The sequence below is a fragment of the Engystomops pustulosus genome, chromosome 1 (genome assembly GCF_040894005.1).
Source record: "Engystomops pustulosus chromosome 1, aEngPut4.maternal, whole genome shotgun sequence".
NCBI classification, from domain to species: Eukaryota; Metazoa; Chordata; class Amphibia; order Anura; family Leptodactylidae; genus Engystomops; species Engystomops pustulosus.
The window spans coordinates 74,504,434-74,526,619 of record NC_092411.1 but is presented as its reverse complement, the minus strand read 5'-3'; the positions used below and the strand labels follow the sequence as shown (position 1 = coordinate 74,526,619).

Sequence of the window (22,186 nt, the reverse complement as noted above, 5' to 3'; positions counted from 1 at the left end):
AAAAAGTTAAAGCTGATAGGTACCTGCAAGCTAGTCTGAATTTCAGCTGGTTTTTCAGAATTTCTGAATGTCTGGTCCTATTACCGGGCATTAGTATGCATCCTAGCATCAATGTTATGAAGAGGATTCTTGTTCTTGGTTTAATAGAGGTTTCCATTTTATTAATGGCTGTTTCTTCATTGTCCAGGACTTTCCTGTAATGAAGATTTCAGCTAGATGATGGAACGATAGCGAGACTGTGTGTTATTCCGAATGCCTGAGCTTTGTGTCTGAGCCCAGCCCTTTCCCCTGCACATTGCCAGGGATTTAGTAACATGTTGAGATAATATTAAGCAGCCAACCTGCTCCAGGCACGGGTTATGAATAAATAAAAGACACCATCACAGGTCTTAGTGAAGGTAACCAGTCTTTTGCCTGAGCAAAGTTGCAGTAAACATTTGACGTAAATGGCATACAATAACAACACAGTAAATATATGTATGTCACAATGTTTTATTGGCTGTTAAAGCATAACATATGAGATTTATGGACTCTATTTTGTGACAAGAGCTTGGTGGTCTTTATAGAAATATACAGTTTACAAGGAAATATTTAAAACTGTTCTAGAAGTTTAACCCTCCATAAAACACAACTGGTGCCAAAATAAACGTCCATAAAAGAGATCTGTGCTTCAACTCCACAAAAATAAATATTTTGATCTAAATGGGTTCAGTTTCTTAAAACTCTGGTATTGAAAATAGTAAATAAAAAGAGCTGTATGGACCAGATCCTGCCTTCATTGACTTTGTTAACACCATGCAGATCTCCAAGTTGATTCTGTTAGTGACCGCAATCAAATGGGAATAGATGTAGCAGATACAAGGGCAGATCACCCAAGGAATGAAGAGTCACACAGTTACTGTCTCTCAAGTCCCTCAGCCCTCCCTACCTCACAATTTATTATCAGGGAGTCACAAACACAGATATGTCCCTCATTCCCCTTCCCTCATTACCAGGGGCGGAGTGGCCATGTAAGCGGGAGAAATCTGGGTGGGCTAACTGGCCTGGGGCTGGTGGTGCCGTTCTAAAATAAATAAACTATGTTTTCACCTTTCCTACTTGATGCAGTCAAGCTATAGTCAGATGGGTAGCTATATACAGAGGTTGGCAGGCTGCCGGTATACTTGGGGGACTGGCTGTATGCTTGGGGGACTGGCTGTATGCTTGGGGGACTGGCTGTATGCTTGGGGGACTGGCTGGCTGTATACTTGGGTAACTGGCTGGCTGTATACTAGGGGGACTGGTTGTCTGTATACTAGGGGAACTGGTTGGCTGTATACAGGGTCTGGCAGGCTATATACAGGGGCTGGCTACATACTGGGGGGATGGCTGGTTATTTGGGGGCTTTTGGCTACATACTGGAGATTGGCTATATACAGGGACTGGCTGGCTATAAACTGGGGACTGGCTGGCTATAAACTGGGGACTGGCTGGCTGTATACTGGGGGTGGCTGGCTGTATACTGGGGTCACTGGCTGTGTTCTGGGGTGACTGGCTGGCTATATACGGGGGACTGGCTATCTGTTTTGTTGGGGGACTGGTTGGCTATGTACTGGGAGGACTGGCTGGATATGTACTGGGAGGACTGACTGACTATGTACTGGGAGGACTGGCTGGCTATGTACTGGGAGGACTGGCTGGCTATGTATTGGGGGGACTGGCAGGCTATGCACTGGGGGACTGGATGGCTATGTACTGGGGGGACTAGCTTGCTATTTACTGGGGGACTGGCTGGTTATGTACTGGGGGGACTGGCAGGCTATATACAGGGGACTGGCTGGCGGTGTTATATGGCATAATAGTAGTAGTAATAGTAGTTATATTCTTGTACACAGGATGAGGTATTATAGTAGTTATATTCCTGTACATAGGGGGCAGTATTATAGTAGTTATATTCTTGTACATAAGGGCAGTATTATAGCAGTTATATTCTTGTACATAGGGTGAAGTATTATAGTAGTTATAACTTTCTAATGTCATCCTCTATTCTTCATTAATTAACTCATATAAAAGTCAATGACTGAGCCGTCAGGTGACGCGTTTCAAGGGAACACCCTCTTAATCGAAGCCATGATTAAGAGGGTATTCCCTCAAAACGTGTCGACTGTCTGCTCCGCCATGAACTTTTATATGGATTTATAAAGTTCTTTTTTTATGAAGAATGCTGCTGGATGACGTTACTCGCAAAATTTTTACTATAGAGTTCCAAAACCAGTGGACACTTCCTTTGCACCAACCCTAATTGATACACCTGGAGGAATTGGGAATCGGTGGATGTTGGTTCTCATTGTTTGTGGATTATAGTAGTTATATTCTTGTGCATAAAATGCAGTATTATAATATATTTTACTTAGGGGCAGCATTATAGTAGTTACTTTCTTGTTTATCGGAGAAGGTATTGTAGTAGTTTTTTTGTATACATAAGTCAGTATTAAGTTGTGTTCTTTTAAAAAAGAAGCTATATTCCTGTACATGTTGATGTGACATGTTTAGTCATTCCATCCACGTCACATGGTCACGCCTACGTGTTTTGACCTTTGCCCAATTTTACAGTTTTTTCCGGCGCCACTTTAATTTCCCAGTCTGCCCCTGCTCGTAACTGAGGGGAACTGTGTTAGCAGTGTCAGCATCAGTAGTGGGGCAGTTTCACTGTATGCTGGAGCTCCACTCACCTCCATGAAAGCTACGGAGTGTGGTTTGTTGGGGGAGGGGTCACTGGTGAAAGGTTGGGGCATTACATGCTGATTGAAAAAATTTTAGAAGTACCGTGTTAGCCAGGAAAAAGGTAGTAAGATGTGCCAAGGGAGCCAGCTAGAAGGAGATCAAGAATGATCTACAGGGTTACTTCTGGATACAATTAAAAAATTATTTTGAGTACAACAAATTGTGCTTGGCAGGATATGCTCACATTTACACAGTATCCATGAACAGTTTTAGCTGCATTTTATCTGTTTCGCTAATTGATGATTTTTATCTTGAAATATTAATCGTTATTCAATTATTCAGTGAAGCGGTCAGATCAAAACCACACCTCAGCAGTTTACCTCTTAAAAAAGAATTGCCTATGGAACCCTAATTAGAAGCAATGACCGGATATCTCTTACAAAACCTGCACCCTACGGCTCAATTACAGGACAGCATGCTTGTAATGAATTTGCAGTTGATGATTCTCTGCATTGTGTAGCAAAGTGCATCAAAATGCTAAATGCAAAAAAGTTAGTTTGTCCCCATTCTCTCAGTTGGGCGTTTCTGTCTCCAAAGGATTAGAAATCTAGTTGATGGTTATAGTTGCTGTGTGAATACCATTTGTGTCAAAGATGGGAAAGCCACATAAATTTAGGATACCTACACTAAGTTTATTACCCTGATATGCCTTCTAGAACTTCTTCTGCATTGGAAGTGAAATAGGTGGTCGTGTAGGTTAGTATTTGAGCCATTTTCAGTGTTCTTCACATAGAAATTTGTTTTTCCTATTACATCTCTATTTCTTTTTTTTTTCCCCGCAGTTGAGAAATGATCTCCAGTGCCTACCACCATCCGTGCAACACAGAACATACAACCAGATCCATCTCCTAGAGGAGAAAACCCGCTCATTTAGGTCTGATGTCACTTCAGTATCTCCAGAAAATGTGCAGTGGAGCTTTCTAGTAAGTTTCTTATTAAACTGCTTTAGTTATCCAGTTTATTTAATGATCCTGGTGTTTGTTACCTAGTGACATGTACATCTGAACCACTGGGGGTGATTAACTTATCCTTGTCCACCATTTTTCTGTTGGACAAAACTTGTAAAAATCATTGTTGCAGCAGATTCCCATATTTTTACTCACGCCACTTTGGGTGGGACAGGTGTCGAGCAAAACCGGTGGGGGAAGCAGGACGGTTGGGGGTTTAAACACCCCAGCCTGTCGACTTTACTAAAGTCTCCACCAGAAAATGGCATTGACGTAGGCAATTAGTCAGCTCCTTGCTATTGCTGCCTATGGCTGTAAAGCGTATCCATAAAAGCTGTGCTTGGGCAAGATGGCAACCCCTACAATTATGAATAGAAAGTGGAAGAAATAAAATCCACAATCAGTGACTAAACACAGATGATAAAAAAATATTATATATTCCTTTGAAAGATCACATAGATCCAACCAATCAAGTATTCATGGACTATCTTGTACAAGGGCATCGGTGATAAAGAAAATGTTTTCCACATGGTGCACTCTTTTGGTAAATGAGGCTAAATTTGTAAATTTTGCAATCACCACAAGATATGGCTTTTTGCAATATTGTGTTTGTAAGCACCAGCTATTATAGCCACATTGCAATTTAACAACCAAAGTGTAGCTTTAGTTTTTCCTTCTGTTTTATAATCATAGTTTTATAAAAAATGGATCCTAAAGACTCTTGATCAGTGTCATATCCTTCATCAGCCTTGTCTTAAGGTACAAAGGTGAAGTTACAAATGACTCATCTCATTTACATTACCATGACACCTACATACATTCAGACATAGAATCTGCCACTCTACACCTGAGCATTGTTATTATTCCTACATTAATCTGCTCAGGACATAAATAAGGAAAGTAAGAGATCTCCTTACGGAGACTGCCAGTTAAGGCTTCCCTGTAGGCGTGTTGAGTCTTATAGCCATAGATACTCCATTAGGGGGATTTTGAGAAAATATGCAAAGGAAAACCATGCCTCTTTGAGCTACCTTGTAAGGTTGCTCCGTTGACATCAAGCATGACTTTCAGGAAGCCTAATGACATGATGCGGGATTAAAACCAGTATATCTATTTAAGAAGGAACAGACTCACAACTATAGACAGCACTGTTTCGACCTGGTTGGGTCTCCCTATGTTGTAGAGACAAAATAGAGACCAAACCATATTGGGCGCCTCAATAGTGCACGTGTGGTTAAGCGATGCCAGAGAGTGGTGGTGGTCGTATCCAAGGACAGATATGTATTTTCTAAGGCCCCCTATGGATCTGGAAAATTACAATTGTAGCTAAATTACAAAAATGGTTGGTCATTAAGGCCCAGATCAGGTCTGTCAGTTTTGAACTTTCTTCTAACCACTACTGTTCCTAATAATTACTGTAAGACTCAACACGCATTATGCTAACTAGAATACCCTCTGTACTTTGGCTGGCCCTGGACTGGAGACGACAGCCTGGCACCGCACAACTGACAGTAGGGAATCTTATTATCATGCTGCTGTGTTTTTTACTATATATAACCCCTTGCTATACCATGATGTTCCCCAACATCAAGGTGCAGCAGCGAGTGTATGAACAAGCTCAAGGGTTGAGCCCTCTTCATACCTCTCGGGTGTTTGCTGTATTATGCACTGCTAACACCCGCGATTGGTGCTGGCATCGATTGAGGTTGTTAACCATTTAAAGGGAACCTGTCGTCAGATCTCCCCCATGTCCCCATAGAGAAAAGTGTGCACATTGCCAAAGTGTTTTTATAATAAAACTGGCCTATGATAAAAAGAAAAGTTAGATGAAAGTTTACCTTTCTCTCTGCAGAGCAATGTCCCATGGGAATTGTCAGTGAGAAGTGGTTTTGCCCCCACCCTTGGGAAACTGCCCTGTCATGCATCTATTTCAAATTGAAAAACGCATGTTTCCATATCTCCCATATTCCTCCTATCTCTCCTGGCATTTGCCATTTTTTAAAACAGAAAAATTTCAATAAAAGGTGATCAAAAGTTTGTACAGTCCCCATAATGGTAGCAATAAGCTCTGTACATTGAAGTAAGAAAAAGTTGGCCTCAGAATAGGTCAAAATGAAGAACTTTTTTGTACCAAACATTTACATTTTTTAAATCTAATAAAAACATGTAAGATGAGAGGAAAATTTATTTTTGGAAATACAGATTTACCTGCAAATGGTTTGCTGTTTGTTGTTAAAAGTTAATTCCCCGGGTTTACGTTGATTAAAAAGAGATTCATAAAATAAATGTATGTTACTCCATTTGTACAACAGATACATAAAAATGGAAAATAGAGTCTGTATGGATAAGAGCATATCTGCGTATATGCAAAGCGTAAGATAATCTGTATATTCATGCTGACTTTAATAAAGAAGATTTAAAAAAAAACAAAAAAACATAATAATACTGGGGGATTACCTCCTTCAATACCAAAACACAAGAAACAATAAAATAATATTTGCATCAGATTTATTGACACTGGAGATCCTTGTGGCAGATATTACAGATACACAGATATAGTGGCAGGTATTACATTATCACAATTAACCCCTTCCCGACGGTGCATGGAGAGGGCTCGCATATTGTAGCAAAGGCTTACCGGTAACACCCGGATTTGCGGGTGCTTTCACGGTGATCGCCACCGGCAATGCTGCCGGAGGCTTCAAAAAGATGACGTCACGGGGAGCAGTGATCCGTTGCCATGACAGCTTCAGGTCTCACGAAGGCCCGAAGCTATCTCGTTTCAGCACATTGTAATGAATGAGGAGTAAAATCCCCATATACTGTCATATTGCAGTATGGCAGTATATGGTAGGATCGATCAGACAACCTAGGGTTAAAGTACCCTAGGGAGTCTGAAAAATAGTAAAAGTAAAAAAAAGTTTAAAAAAAAAAAATTATAATAAAAAAACCTAAAAATTCAGATCACCCCCCTTTCCCTAGAACTGATATTAATATTATTAAACAGTAAAAACGGAAAATAGCGTCCAAAGTCAAAAATTATATTTTTTTTCCATTTTGGAAAATATAAAAAAATTTATAAAAACTGATCAAAAGGTCGGGTCACACAGTCCTAAAAATGATAGCAATGAAAATGCCATCAAAAGTCGCAAAAAATGACACAACCCACAGCTCCGTACACCAAAGTATGAAAAAGTTATTGCCGCCAGAAAATGGCAAAATCAAAGAAAAATTTTTTGTACAGGAGGTTTTAATTTTTTTAAATGTATGAAAACATTATAAAACCTATACAAATTTGGTATCCATGTAATCGTAGCAACCCAAAGAATAAAGTAGACATGTCATTTGGGGCACACAGTGAAAGCTGTAAAATCCAAGCCCACAAGAAAACGGCGCAAATGTGTTTTTTCACCATTTTCACTGCAACAGAGCTATGTGGAAAAATAAAAAAGTTATAGATTTTTGCAGGTGGGGAGTGAAGAATGGAAGTGAAAAAAACTAAAAAAGGCCTAGTCGTTAAGGGGTTAAGTTATCAAATGCAAAATAAATTAATTATGTTATTTGAAGGGAATTATATGGTGAATGGAGTGTTTACTGTAAATTAATATATCGGTGGATTCTGTAGATCTTGTTGTTTGCAAAGGATTTAAATAACTGTGTTGAAATGATAAGATAGAAACATGTTTAAGATACAAGAACCATGTGATAATACTGGCAGGTTGCCTACAAACTGGGAGACAACTATTATCACTGGTAGAAACTTTTTGGGTATATACTTGTATTCCATTATTAGAACAATAGAAAATCTAATTTTATTTATAGGAATTTTATAGTAAATTATATGCAAGTATTATTAAAAATATAATCTATGTATAATAGTAACTATATTATATTAGTACAGGCTGTCCCCGGGTTACGTACAAGCTGTGGGGTCCGAAGGTTTGTTCTTAAGTTGAATTTGTATGTAAGTCGAAAATGTATATTTTATAATTGTAGATCCAGACAAAAAAAATTTTGGCCCCAGTGACAATTGGAGTTTAAACATTTTTTGCTGTAATTGGACCAAGGATTATCAATGAAGCTTCATTACAGACACCTTACAGCTGATCATTGCAGCCTGGGACTATAGTAAAATTCAGAAAGCTTCACCAGAGGTCACAGGGGTCTGTCTGTAACTATGGGTTGTCTGTAAGTCGGGTGTCCTTAAGTCCTTATATCAATTATGTCCTAAATGTACATCTTATAGTAATTATGCCAGTGAGAGCACATCGGGACTGGCTGTATTAGTCTGTATTAAAAAGCTTAACCCTAACAATGAGAGAGTTTAAATCATACAAAATATAGCCGGAGCTTACTGGCAATACTTAATATAAGCCCAGCATTAATGAATTATATTAGAACACTAGCAATTTTATATTGAGATTTCTTTAGACAATGTTGAAGGCTATTTAAGGGCTTTAAAGATGGACATTTCAAAATAACATCAGAAAAGTTTCCTCAATTTTCAAACAATATGGAAATAATAAATCTGAAATAATAAAATAATTAAATAAAAAAAAAAAGTGGGAGAAATTTAGGAAGCCATCACTCCAGAATGCTGGCCTTAAATTTCATCAAAACAGGTAATTTGCAGGCTTTTGGCAGACTTTTTACCCCCAAGAGGGGGTAGGTAAGTAGATGTTTATGGAAAGTTTTATCAGCTGAAACATTTTAAAGGACATCTACCACCACGATGAAAGACTGTATTCAAATGAGCCTGAGAGGTTCAGGCTCATTTGCATACACTCCCTTATCCTGGTGGTAGATGCCCTTTAAAATTCACACAAATTATTTCAATAATTGTCCATTAAAACAGAGAGAAGGGATAACAAGGTGATTGGTGAGGTTCTGACTACTGTGGCACCCCACTGATCACAAGAGTGGGACCTCCAGCGATCCAGAAAAAGAGTCTTCTCCTCACTAACAGGTGGAGGGGCATGACAAGCATGCTCCCGGCCAGTCCATTCAATTCTATGCAAGTTCTAGAGATAACCGAGTTCTGTGCTTTGGATAGCTACGGGTCCTATTCTCCTGATCTGTGGAGACCCAGCAAGTCGGATCCTCACATCACCGGACGGATTCAAATAAGTACTAAGTTTTGCACATTTCTAATAAACTTGGCTAATTTAAGTAAGTGCAATTTTCGGCAAATCAGACCTCAAGTCCAGTAATGATCAACTCCCACAAACGTTGTAAAGTTAGCAGTAGGTTTTCTTTTCTATTTTGTAATGCACATACAAATTTTGGGTTTGCAACAAAAGATGTAAAATAAATAAATAAAAGAAAATATTAAACAATTTAAATATACCACATAATGGTACAACACAGGATGCTCTTCAGCTATTGACACAACAGAGATTTTAAGATTTCTGATCTCCTATACTGAAAAGATTTAAAGGTTTGATTTTATACTGTATTCAAAAAATGTCAAAAGCACCACCAACTTGGTTGTCTTGTATAATTTTGTGCTCTGGCTAAAGATCCACCAGTAGAATCAGGGGTGAGTATGATGCAGTCAGGTAACCCCGCCTCCTGTAGTTAGTTTGCTCTGCCCACTCAAGGAATATAGCATCCCAGCCCTGCCTCCTAGATCTCCAGATAGCCAAAGATCTATCTATTAGGAGGTAGATGCCTGGAGTGGGCAAAGCAGACTGACTGCAAAAGGTGGGGTTACCTAACTGCAGAAGGTGGACTTACCTGACTGCATGACTACATCATAGAAAATAATAGGGGAAGTACATATTACAGAAGAAGGTATTGTTTGTAGACTTGGGGGGGTTAGCGTGGTGACAGGTTTCCTTTAATGAGTACAAGGGCTTCTGTCAAGCCAGGGCTTGAATGGGCTTATCATAGAGTTATTTTGCACCCTAAACCCCTGCTACACAAGGCCCCGCTTGTGATTTTTTTATGTATAAAAAATATGTTTAAAATATCATTTAATCAAAAGACCAAAAACATTCAATAAGAGAGCAGTAATGGTCTATGTCAGGCCATTTATATTTCTGGACCTTCTTGTGCCTAGGAATAATTGCATGTTGTTTGTGTGATGCTGATTCCATATAATATGAGCAGCTTTCTTTACATCCTTTTTCTCGCCATCAATTAGATACAAATGAGCAATAAGGTTAATATAGTCTGCAGAATCAGAGATTATGAGACATTTCACATCTCTGCGTGCTTGTATTTACATGTGCATTCTTTAAAAGGCAAAGCTTTTAGTATTATGGCTGGTGATGAATCATAGACCTACTATGAAACTTGTATTTAAGAGGCTAAATATATATCTAGTATGTGCTTGATAGAAATAGAGATAAAAACACTCCTTAAAGAGGACCTGTCACCATGTATTATCAATAAAGTACTAACACCCTCAGGCAGGGTATCAAATGTTCTTTGTAGAATTCCGTCTTTTATGTAAAAAGTCTCCCCATAAGTCAGGCAAATATAACTTTTCTCACCAAATTTCCACATGAGATGAGTCAATTCTAGTAGTTGCAGGGGTAGTTTCACTTCAAAATCCCCTATCTTCTATTCTATAGTACCTAGAACTAGTCTTTTCCACTTCCTGCCTATATTTTAACTGCCTGTATGTCCAGTTGTCTAACTCACAGAACCATAAGCTTGAAGCAATTTTCATATCTTTAATATGACACAAAAAGTATGTTACTAGGTTCTGTAGACCCAAATATAGGCACTTCTGAAGTGCCACAACCCCTCCCTACAATCACTAAACCTGCCTTATCTCATGTAAAAATGAGGTTAGAAGGGTCATATTTGCCTGATTTGGTGGGAGATTTTCTATAGGTAAATGGATGAGATTTTCCAGGAAAAGGGAATTCTAGAAAGGGCCTTTCAAGGAAATCCACCATCAAAATCAAGCAAGATAAACCAGGGACACTTACTCATCGATCCAGGCACCGTAACTGCAGTAACCTTCTTATATTTGTTATCCATGGCCTCGTTCCTTGTAAGATAAAGTTATTTTTTAAATTAGGCTAATGAGTCTGAGGGGCTCCTCTGGAAGTTTCCAGATGCCTTCAGCAATTCAGTGCTGTAGTATCAGAGGTTTTTCCAATGAGTAGACTCCCCCTCCCTCTGCTAGTTCCCTCCTCTCTCTGCCTGTGTAATCTAGCAGGATCAGGAAGTGCAGGGGCAGGGGAGACCTGCTCAACTCATTCTAACAACAAGGGAAAATATATAACTGAGGGGCTCTGGAAACTCCTGACACCCCCTGACACTCATTAGCATAATTCTAAAAGTTTATTTTAGAAGGCAATGGAGGCCTGGATAAGACATATAAGAAGATTGCAGTGCCTGGATCCAAGGGTAAGTGTCCCTGGTTTATCATGATGGATTTTGATTACTATTCTAGTTATCGATGGCAACCAATCAGAGCTCAGCAATAATTTTATAAAGAGCCGGGGGGAAAAGAAAGCCAAGTCCTGATTAGTTGCCATGGGCCACTAGAACAGTTTTGTTCTCCGTTATCACAGTTCTGCTATTACTTCTGATAACGCTCCCTTATAGACACACATATCATGAGGAGGTGAGGGAGGGAGAAAAATAGTGTCCTAAAATATACTTGTAAACTATTAACTAGAGACCCAGGCAGAAAAACTCTAGAAAGTCTCTAAAGGATGTCCACGAAAACCATCTCGGGTGGAACATATACAGCATCTAGCACCTAACTTCCTCTAAAATCACAATTTTGTCCATTCTCACTATATTTACCATTCTAGCCATCCACACTGGTTGGTGCAGAATCTGATTTCCACAATCTTAGGTATCTTCCTTATAACAGCCATAGCAAAACGAGAGTTCCTGTTTTCCCTTTTTGTACGCACCAGGAAACATAGAGGAGGGCAATATCAGGCAAACAAGAGGTTAAGGATGATGCAAGGCAATTATAGAGAGCAAATATTGTCTCCTATAACACTTGAACCATAGGGCATGACCACCATATATGGATTATGGAGTACTTGCCTACTCCAGAGCTCCCAGTGTCACATGTTGTGGTCCGTTTATAGGGACATGGCACCACAACTGGGGCAACTTCCGGCCCTGCCAGGTGTCGGGGCTGAAGTGCCTCTGTAAACTAACAGGGGCACAGAAGTTAGGGACCGCGGTCGAGAGACCAGGAGCACCATGGAAGTAAGTACTCGTTTATTATTTTTTTAGAACCACCCACAGCCCACCATAGGTCTTCAGGTATAGAGACAACCATATATTTCATGGACCCCTTACACCACTCCAACAAGTCAAAAACCACCTGATCAGAAAAATGTATGTCTAGCAGCTCTGACTTGGATACATTGGCTTTGAAAATGAAGAGCAATGAACATCAATCCATTGCATTCAAGACAGTCTTGAGATTTGTAACACACAATAACAGATTATCGTCAAGACCCAACATTTTGTGGGTAGAATCTCTCACATCAATCCTGAAGGACAATAATTCTATGACCAGGATGTATAACAGTGATGATAAGGGACACCCCTGCTGGGTCCCATTACGGATGGGGAAATAATTAAAGAGAATCCCTGTAACCTGTGCCCTAGGATTATGATAAAGAGCCATAATTCTTTACTTAGACATTTGTCCCTAAGGTTAAAGAAGGCCTTGTTGGGGTCTAATCTTGGGCATTTTGAAGTCTTTCCTGCGGAAGGCGCCAAGGTAAGTAAAAGATTTTGGAGGCAATAAGAGTCTCTTCAAAAGTAACTCATTGCTTGGTGTTACCATGACAGTTGGTAAAGTTTCATATCCGGGAGAGCCTAGCTCTGTGTATTATGGGTTTCAATGGTATTTTCCCAGACCGACCTGCAAAATTGCACCTGTTCCTTATGAATTAAGTCAGGAATAACACATATGCAGGGCTAGCATCTTCGAATACAGCTGGATGTCAATGTTAATATAGAAATATATATAAATTGGCCTGAAATTGCCACAATTCATGGCATCCCTAACTGCCTTGGGCAATAAAACAATGTGAGTCAAGATAGACTGTGGGTGGAGCTGTTGCCCTTTAGCTATTGCATTGAAAATAGACAACATGGGGCCCTGCAATAGTTCATTAAACATATTGTTCCTGTTCTGAAGTATGAAAGAAGGAAGGGAAAGGGAATGGAACTTTGACCAGGGAGAAGGAACGAAAGCAGGCAAACATTTGTAGATCAGACACCTCAATACTAGATGTTTACACCAGGGGGGGGGGCAAAATAGAAAAAAAGGAGAAAGGACAGTGAACTCTGCAAATGATGTACCTAGCAGGGTCCCATCCCCTAGGATCCCCATCTCTAATCTGTATGAAGTAGAGGGTCCTTGAAATTTTGTGAATGAGGTTGGTGACCACAGAATATTATTCCTGTGAGGAAATTTTTTTAGACTGACTCCTAATATACAGGTTATACTGCCTATTCCAAGTATGCCTGTATGTCAAGGAGCTTAGCAGTATGCTTCCAAAGCACTAACAGGTGGTAATCTATATAGGCTGATGAAGCCTTTTCAAAAGTCTCCACCCTCTGTCCGATATGCGCCACATGGTGCCTCACCTTCTCTAGTACCTTCCTGTGAGTGTCCTCACTGCGCCTTATGAGAATCTCCAAATCCTGGCAGGTCGGAATGTCTCTGAGGCTCTTTCCATTTCCAGATCTCATTGTGGTACCCCGGGAGAGATGGGGCAGGCGGAGAGTGCAACATTGAGGCAGCAGACATCGCTGGTGAGACAGGCAGCAAGACTGGGTTCTGGCTGATGGAAGGAGATGCCATAGCACGTGGTGATGCTATGCGGCTCTGCGAACTGGAGGCAGAAGTGATCCTGGAACCTCTTAATTCAAGAGGAGTCAGGTTCCTCTTGTCCCTTTTTAGTCCTGGGTCTCATAGGCTCAGAGAGGCAAATAGAGCAGTGTGGAAGGCTCATGGGTCTTGCAGAAGCTTCTCTTGTGTCTTTACTACTCCATTATTAGCTGGCCACTCAACTAACCATTGTATTTTTCATCTGTTTCTAAATATGTCATTATTGCAGTTTGACAAAGAAGATGACCAATTAGTTAACCTAATGGTGATTTAAGGATGTCACAATAACGTTAGGGAATTATTATGTCCCAGTCTTTATTCTTATCATAATTATAGTCAATGTAGACCACTTTTTAAGATTTGGTATGAAATTGTATAAATTTGTATGATAAAGTACAATGAAGTACAATGACTTTTGTATTCTTTACAGCTGATCAGTGGTTCTGCCTATGACCTGAATTGCTATATTCCTGTGAGCACAGAACCTCATGGCAAACCTAATTATGTCATTAACTGTCAGACCAGCAGGTCCGTAAATGAATTTCTAATCTGAAGGCCCAGTCTACAAAATGAAATCTCTGCCAGGAGGTCTGCTCTGTAACAGAAAAAAAAGCAATTACATTCCCTAACTAAATATACTTTAATATGTTCCTATACTGGCTGACCATGATTGTCTAAATCAAATTATTCCCTTTAATGAGAGCCATTTGATTTGGCTACAAATCCGTGTACCTAAATTTGTTAAATAGGAATTACCATGGCTAAAGTACTAAGACATACCTAATTTTTGTGAGACTTTAAAGGAAATCAAAAGCATGATAAATCAGTGAAAATTACTCATAGATCCAGGCACTTTGACTGTGGTAATCTTTTAATATATGTTATCCATGTTATCCTTCTAAAATCAACTTTTAAAATTGTGCCTAAAAGGCTATCCTAGCCCCTCCCTGATCTGGCCTTACTAGCTGCCATTTGTGCTCTTTCCGGTCTTTACAAGCTGTTACAATGTCTCACCCCCCCACCCCCACGGTTCATCAGCACTTGTGAAATGAGCACTTCCTGGTGCCTAGATCTATGAGTATGTGTATCTAGTTTTTCATGCTTGATGTTGATGGTAGATTTCCTTTAAAGACTGGCTCATGTCTGCTAAGAGGTGGATCTTTTTGTTCAGCACTGCAGGTACTGGATAGCTACTATGAAGTATTTTCCTTCCAAACATATAGTTAACTCATCAAAATAAATTATAACTTCTGTTGAATGAGTTAAGTCAGTCCAGATAACCAGTTCTGCATCTGTACATTAGATAAGAATAGTCAACATACCTGGTGCCCAGAATTCTTTGTGTTCTTCTGTTGCTTTATTCTCCTATCCACTGGGCCTATCCTTAAATGACTGCAGCAAATCTTTCTGTAAGTCGCAGCCCCCCTCCATCATCAGTGCACTGTGAATGAGTGGACATTTGAGGAGAGTCCTGATGATGGTGATAAATAAAGCAATGTAGGTACCTTGATCAGAACAATGAACATCCGGTATGTTGACTGTTTATGCCAAATGTATTGGCAAATTTAGTTTTATGGGTGAAGCTTAGCTTTAAACGGTAAATGTATTTGTATGTATGTATTTGGGGAAAATAAAATATAGGTATGTATTTTGTCAAATGTTACTCTGGAAAATTCTTTTACTCTGGAAAACCAACCGTGTCCTTTGATTTTATTAATCACCAATTGATTATGTGAAGTAGTGAACGTTTGTGAGTATAATGCTTCTTCTCACAGGTGGGGTCATTGCAGGGGAATGCGGTGAGGTCTTCATACAAATGATTTCTGAGGTCGTAGTAGTGGGTCACCCTGGGATAAGCTCTACACAATGTTGTCAAACTGTACATCAGAAGAAGTGGCATGGTACATATTATCAGTATAACTTGATAGTTGCCTTTACTTTCCACAAAGAGTATATAATTCAGTATCTGAAGTGGTAAATGTCTCATGTACAGTAGACTTAACAGAAGGACAGTGGGATGAGTGATTGCAAGTGACCCAGTTGCTTTCTCCTGTCCTGACCCTATGTACAGTTTATCAATCACAAGATCAGCACAGCGGTGAAGTGTAACACTGGCAGTCAATTTTTTATTTTTCCTACTTCATTCACTGTCTCAAAGACACTAAAATTCCAGTGTTTTTGACTTCCCTTACCTTCTGTGACATATTGTATTATAACCATAAGTGCTGAAGCGACCAGAACCAATCCATATAATGTGCAAGTAACAAAGAAAATCATTAGAATTATTAAGAAACAAATGATAATTAAATTAAATCTCTGGTAAATAATTATCCCACTGACATGAATGATATGAACATTTACTCACTGATAGCATCCAGCCTCTGACCTTCTAGTAAGAATCTGTGTGCTTCATGCACTGTGAGATGGTGAAGTCCCATAAATGCTTCTGAACAACTATAGGTCAAGTATGGAACGCATTCGGACCACCTTTGTATCAATCTGTATCTTTAAAGTATAAGGAAGCAATGCATGAATGGTTTTCAAGGCCTTGGGTTGTTGATATTGATGAGGGCCTGACATCTTTTAATGCCTCTATGAAATGCAGCATAGAAAAGCTGAACAATGGAAAAACTGGATCTCAGATCCCCAACAGCCTATCCTAGGGACAGACCATCAGAGCCAAAAATCCTGACAACTCCATTAAATAGGGTCATGTGCTCCATAATGTTGAATAAAAACAATTTTTTTGTTGGTTTTCCGACCCATACACCACTCTCTCCAAATTTGGATGTGACAGGGCGATGAGTTGGACACCGGAATTTCCATGTCTGACTTGGTATTTCATCAGTAAGCAAGTGTTCACAAATTCACCCCATTGTGTCTAACGCCACAACCAATTGCCCGCAGTAATTGTGTGTCAATACAAGTGATGCCTGATGGTTTTTTGGGGGGGTACCGTATATGGTTACTTGTAACCACTACCTTGTGTCTATTTGTAATGAATGTAATTCTTCCTACAAATCCACCGTTCTTGTGTGTAGTGAAGGAAAGACCCTTTCTCTAATATCCATATTCTATATGTTACTCGGACAACATGGCAGGTTATGGTGGCTATTTCCATTCTGAGTATCCATTTACAGTATTTAATACTACTTATCCATAAACTGTTCAGTAAATAGTTATATCCTTATTTAGGTATATTTGTAGCATATTAGCCGTTTATTTTTTTGTAGTTTGTGGTGTTCTCTCCACCCAACCAATAGTTTTATTCCATAACTTGCACATGTAATGTATTCAGCGTAGCACAGAAGAACAAGATTAAATGATTAGAGGTTGAGCAGATGATGAAAACTCTCTTGGATCAATTATTAATTTAGTGATTTCATTATCTCTTTTAAATAAAACTAGGACCATTGTTGCTTTTTTTGCTGACCCAATGCAATATTTATGCCTGACTGGATGCTGTGTTATTGTTAGTAATTTGCATTTGATAAAAAAAAAATGAGCATGTAGCAAAGAAGATTTATGGAGTCTTATTATTATTTGGGTGTTTATTTTTTGTTGGGATTCTATTTATTTTTTACATTCATGATAATTATATTGGTGCTGATAAATTGACAGTTTACATGGTCCTAAGTATTGAGCCTAAACATTCCTTCATTTTATACTCAGTTATTATCAAATTCCAAAGATTGCACCTCGCTTCTATAGACTATAACCTTGTCTACCCTTACTACAAAAATTCTACAACCCCCTTTGGCATGACTCCTATACATGATAACCACCTTATCCCCCAATTTCAATAGCTAATGACAACTCTCCTTAAGACTATTAAACTTTGTATTCCCACCCCTCATGGGCCACGTCTCTTATAGTTTATAACACACTGTCCAGTGTGACAAAGGATGGGATTGATGAGGATGCCCTTGGCACAATGGTAGGGACATTCATGTTTTGAAAGTTTGTCCAGCACTTCATTTAGGATACTTGATGACATAGAGATTTGGAAAGTTTCTTGCTCATGATATACTTTACAATTTGTGTAGTTGGTCATTGCACGTCATTCTTCTAAAATGAAATACTAGGTTGACGCCAAAGTTTAGGTAAATAGTAAATCCATAAAAATGCCTGGACCCAAATATACCCAGCAGGACATTGCCTACAGCAGCACACAACCTCTGCTGCCTTTCCTGCAACCTGTCACTGTGATAAGCAATGCAAACACACAAAGCTATACATGTGATATAAAAGAAGACATGATTCATTGGCCCAAGTCACCTTCATCAGTTTCCATGACTACTATGGAATGAAGAGAGATAGCCATGAACCCATGTTTAATGTTACATCTTATTGTGATATACCTTTCATGTTTAAAAAAAACAATTAGTGTACAGTTAGGTTTGTAAATATTTGGACAGAGACATTTTATCATAATTTTGGTTCTGTACATTTTGAACCAAAAAATTTTGATTCAGTGGTTTGAACAAAATGATTGTATAAAAACGCGAGGAACTAAATCATTTGTAAACACAAGCCTTTTATTTCAGGGCTCACAAGTAATAAGATAATTAGTAGTTAAATCATTGTAAATAAAATGTTAATTTCCAATACTTGGTTGAAAACTCATTCTTGGCAATCTTCCTGAAGTCTTGAACTCATGGGGATCAACAGACACTTTGTTTCCTCCTTTGAAATGCTCTGCCAAGCAGTTTGTAGGCCTTTCTGTCTGAAGTTTAATCTTAAGTGAAATTCATGAGATCAGGTGACTGACTTGGCCATTCAAGAATATTCCACTTCTCGTTTCCTGTTTTATAAAACCTTAACCAATCAGTTTGGCTGCATTTGGCTCAATTTGAGCATACCGTATGTCTGATAACTCAGAATTCATCTGGCTGCTTCTGTCACATCATCAATAAACACTTGTGACCCAGTGCCACTGGCAGCCATCCATGTCGAAGCTATCACTCTATCTCCACCATGTTTTAGAGATGATGTGGTATGCTTTGAGCTGTGCCACACCTTCGCCATACTTTTTTCTTCCCATCCTACTGGATGAAGTTGATATTGGTTTTATCTGTCCAAAGAATGTTCTTCCAGAACTGTGCTGGCTTTTTTAGATGTTTCTTTTAGCAAAGACCAATCTAGCTATATTCTTGAGGCTTGTGAGTGGCTTACACTGTGCAATGAACCCTCTGTATTGACTTTCATGTAGTCTTCTCTTTATGGTAGATTTAGATATTGATACACCTACATCATGGAGAGTGCTGTTCTTTTAATTGTCCATTATGAAGGGGTTTCTCTTCACCATGGAAATTATTCTGTGATTGTCCATCCCTGTGACATTTAGGTGGCGTCTAGTTCCTTTTGCATTGATGAGGTCACCAGAGCTTTTTTTCTCAGGATGTACCAAACTTTAGACTTTGTGGCTGTACTTTGTTTCTGTATTTTTTCTGTTTTCATAGCTTATTTATGTTTCCATGTAAAGAGCTGTGTGAGGGCTTGTTTTCTGGGTAACCAATTGCACTTCATAGTGACGGTATTTAATATTCCATGCCGTGTACTGGGAAGCAGGCAACAAAATTCCAAATGCAGTGAAATTGGTGAAAAAATGCTTTTGAACCGTTTTCTTGTGGTTATGATTTTACAGCATTCACTGTGCACCACAAATGACATGTCTACTTTACTCTTGAGCCGCCTGACCCCTCTCCAAACACTCGCATCCAATGTGTGACATAGTAATACATCACATGTTGTTAAGGGGTCAAAAACGGGGTGGCACAAGTTAAGGAGCTGAACCTCCAAAAACATTCATGCTATTTTATTGTGGATACTCTCAAATGAAAAATGAAAGTGTAGACCTTATGTCCATGTCCATTTTATAACTATAACTTTAAATGTTTTCATTAAACGGGTAAAAAAAACTAAATTCGTGTCAGTGTCCAATATTTATGGATTTAACTTTACCAAGTGCATTTAAGGGTTCAACGCCAATTATTTCTTTATTGCTACCACATATTCCTGTCACCGCATCATGCTGTAGAAATTTATAGCAAATGGCAGCCACTACATTAGTTGATAGTTTTAAAAAAATATCCCCTCTGTTCAATCCGTTAATCGGACATGCACATGGAGTGAGTTGGTCGGAACAAAGTTGCTCATGAGCAAACAGCCTTTTTCTGAAGATTTTGCTTGGGATTTTATTTTTCTAGATACGGGTTTTGGATGGGTGGTTGCACATATTTATCATGCATCTGCACATCATTTTAGCGAAAACGGGCTGTAATAGAGAAACAGTAATCAGGGATTTGCCAGTTCTGTCTGTGGGGTGCCTTCTGTTCTGCCCATGATTGTTGTATAAGAGCTGCCCATTATCATGCAGAGATAAAATTATAAATGATTAAAAGAGGATTTGTAAAGTTTTGACACTTGAAATAAAGGCGGCTTTGATGTTTGTTTATTGCCATGAGCGATGGCAAGACATAAATGAAGCTCTAGTTTAGAAGATAAAGGAAAAGCACAAATTAATTATTCTCTATTTTGAGGTTACGTTTGCTTTATTTTACAGATGTGCCTTTAGTCTCAGAACAAATATGTGTAAAATGTCTTCTGTAGTTAAAGACAAGAAAATGGGATGTTGGGGTCTAGGGAATATTTAAGAAAATGATGTTGCTGTTAATCCTTCTATAGTACTAGATACACCTGGAGATTAATGGAGCAGAACGGTCATGCGTGGCTGTCTGCTCCATTAGCCTGAGGAACGGTGAGGGGTTGGTCGGACCCCTCGTTCTCACGATCTGCAGGGGTCTCAGTACTGAGACCCCCACTGATCAGCAAGTTAGGCCTTATCCCGTGGATAGGGCCTAACTTGACTTCGTGGGAAAGACCTTTAAATATATGCAAATAAGTCATACCCAAGTATATTATTAGTAATAGAATTTATTTTACTTTTTTAACCTCTATCCCTATCTATGGGTGACAGAGCATAGTTTATCTTCAGCTTCCAAGTTCATGGAATGCAAAAATTACCATAAAACCTACCCGAAGCATAGCATTAAGATAGAGGATATAGCTACTGAGAGTTTAATTGGTGGATATGCAGTAGAGGGTACCAGGATTCCTCTTAGATGCTTTATCTGCATAGAGGAATAACTGATTGACAGTAGTTATTAAAAATGATTTTCATAATCAAATAAGCAAAATGCCTGAGGGAAGTGTAATAATGCACAATTTATAGACATGTATTATTAAGCAGATGGATGATGTAGCCATAGGTAGGATTTGATGCTTCCAGTCATATTCTTCAGTTCTTTGTCAGATGCGTGGTAAGGAGCTAAGATATTTTAACATATTTAAAGATTACAGGATTAAAAGGTTTAGGCATTTATGTAGTGAAAATTACAGTTATGTAACTAAAGTCAAGCCTTAGTATACCTCTTTACTGGGTTCTTTCTGAGGCCATACTAAACATTTGTGTCAAGACAGGGAGACTGATAACTCCTTGAAGATCTGATCAAATGATATTAGACATTAAAAGCTTAAACAGAAACTGAGCTGCATCATGATGGAGAATAAGTCAGGTATCTGTGCAGTTACCTGACTTATACTGCTTCAGTAACTCCAATGGTGGATCCTCTTATAGGCGGTATGGGCCCTATATGAAGATCCGCCATTAGTCTTTAAAAGAAAAAATCTGTGCTCGCCTCCAGGTTCTTCTTCCTGGCCCCGTGGCCAGAAGAGAAGAAGGAACCAGTGAGTATAGAGTTTTTTTTTTTCAAGAGGGCCCTACTGCGAACATTTCATTAATAGGAGGGGAGATCTCTGCTGTGGACATTCTGTAAGGGGGCCCTGCTGTAGACATGTAAAGGGGTCTCTGCAGTAGATATTTCATTAAAGGGGGGCATCTGCTGTGGACATTTTATTAAAGGGGAAATCTCATGGTGACATTTCATTAAAGGGGGCATCTGCTGTGGACATTTAATTAAAGGGGAGCTCTGCTCTGGACATTACATTAAAAGGGGGCATCTGGTGTGGACATTTCATTAAGAGGTGGCATTATTTCCTTAAAGGGGGTTCTACTGTGGGCATTACATTAAAGGGGGCATATGCTGTGTACCCTTTTTAAACTTGTTATCAACAAAAATACAGCCTTTCACAAATATAGTTCCAACTTTTCTCTACTAGTCCTGTTGTACACAATTTCGGTTGCACTTGGATCCAACCTTTAATCACCTGACTTTAGGGCCGGGAAGAGATGTTGTTCTTCTGTCTGACGCTGCAGTGAGTTCTTCTCTGCCTCCAGCGCCCACCTTTGCATTCCAAGATGAGCTCACACACAGACTTCCTGCTGTCAAGTAACAGCGTGAGGAGAGTAATACTTTAAGCTTTAGAGGGAGGGAGGCACAGCAATACTGAGAGTGTATGTTGTGGCTGATATGTAGCAGAGCTGAGAATGTAATTGTGTGACATATGCATGTCATAGATCCCTGATAATCTAAGCACATTCTCAGCACACACAGCATCTCACAGCACTAGAGGGATCATAATATTTCTGCTTAGAGAGTCCCTGCCCACACTGACCAGCCTAGGGAGTGATTAGCTGAGCAATAAACAGCAATACAACTTAGTAAAATCGTAAAGTAAGGGG

The 22,186-nt window shown here is 39.2% G+C and overlaps 1 protein-coding gene across 23 annotated transcripts in view; it reads left to right on the top strand.

Moving 5' to 3' along the window:
* RIMBP2 (RIMS binding protein 2) overlaps window positions 1-22,186 on the top strand; it is a 307,061-nt gene that overhangs the window by 131,066 nt on the left and 153,809 nt on the right. For all 23 annotated transcript variants that reach the window (XM_072144379.1, XM_072144382.1, XM_072144378.1 and 20 more), the window contains one exon: window positions 3,546-3,686. In XM_072144379.1, coding sequence (XP_072000480.1) covers window positions 3,546-3,686 — 141 coding nt within the window. The remainder of the gene's footprint in view (window positions 1-3,545; window positions 3,687-22,186) is intronic.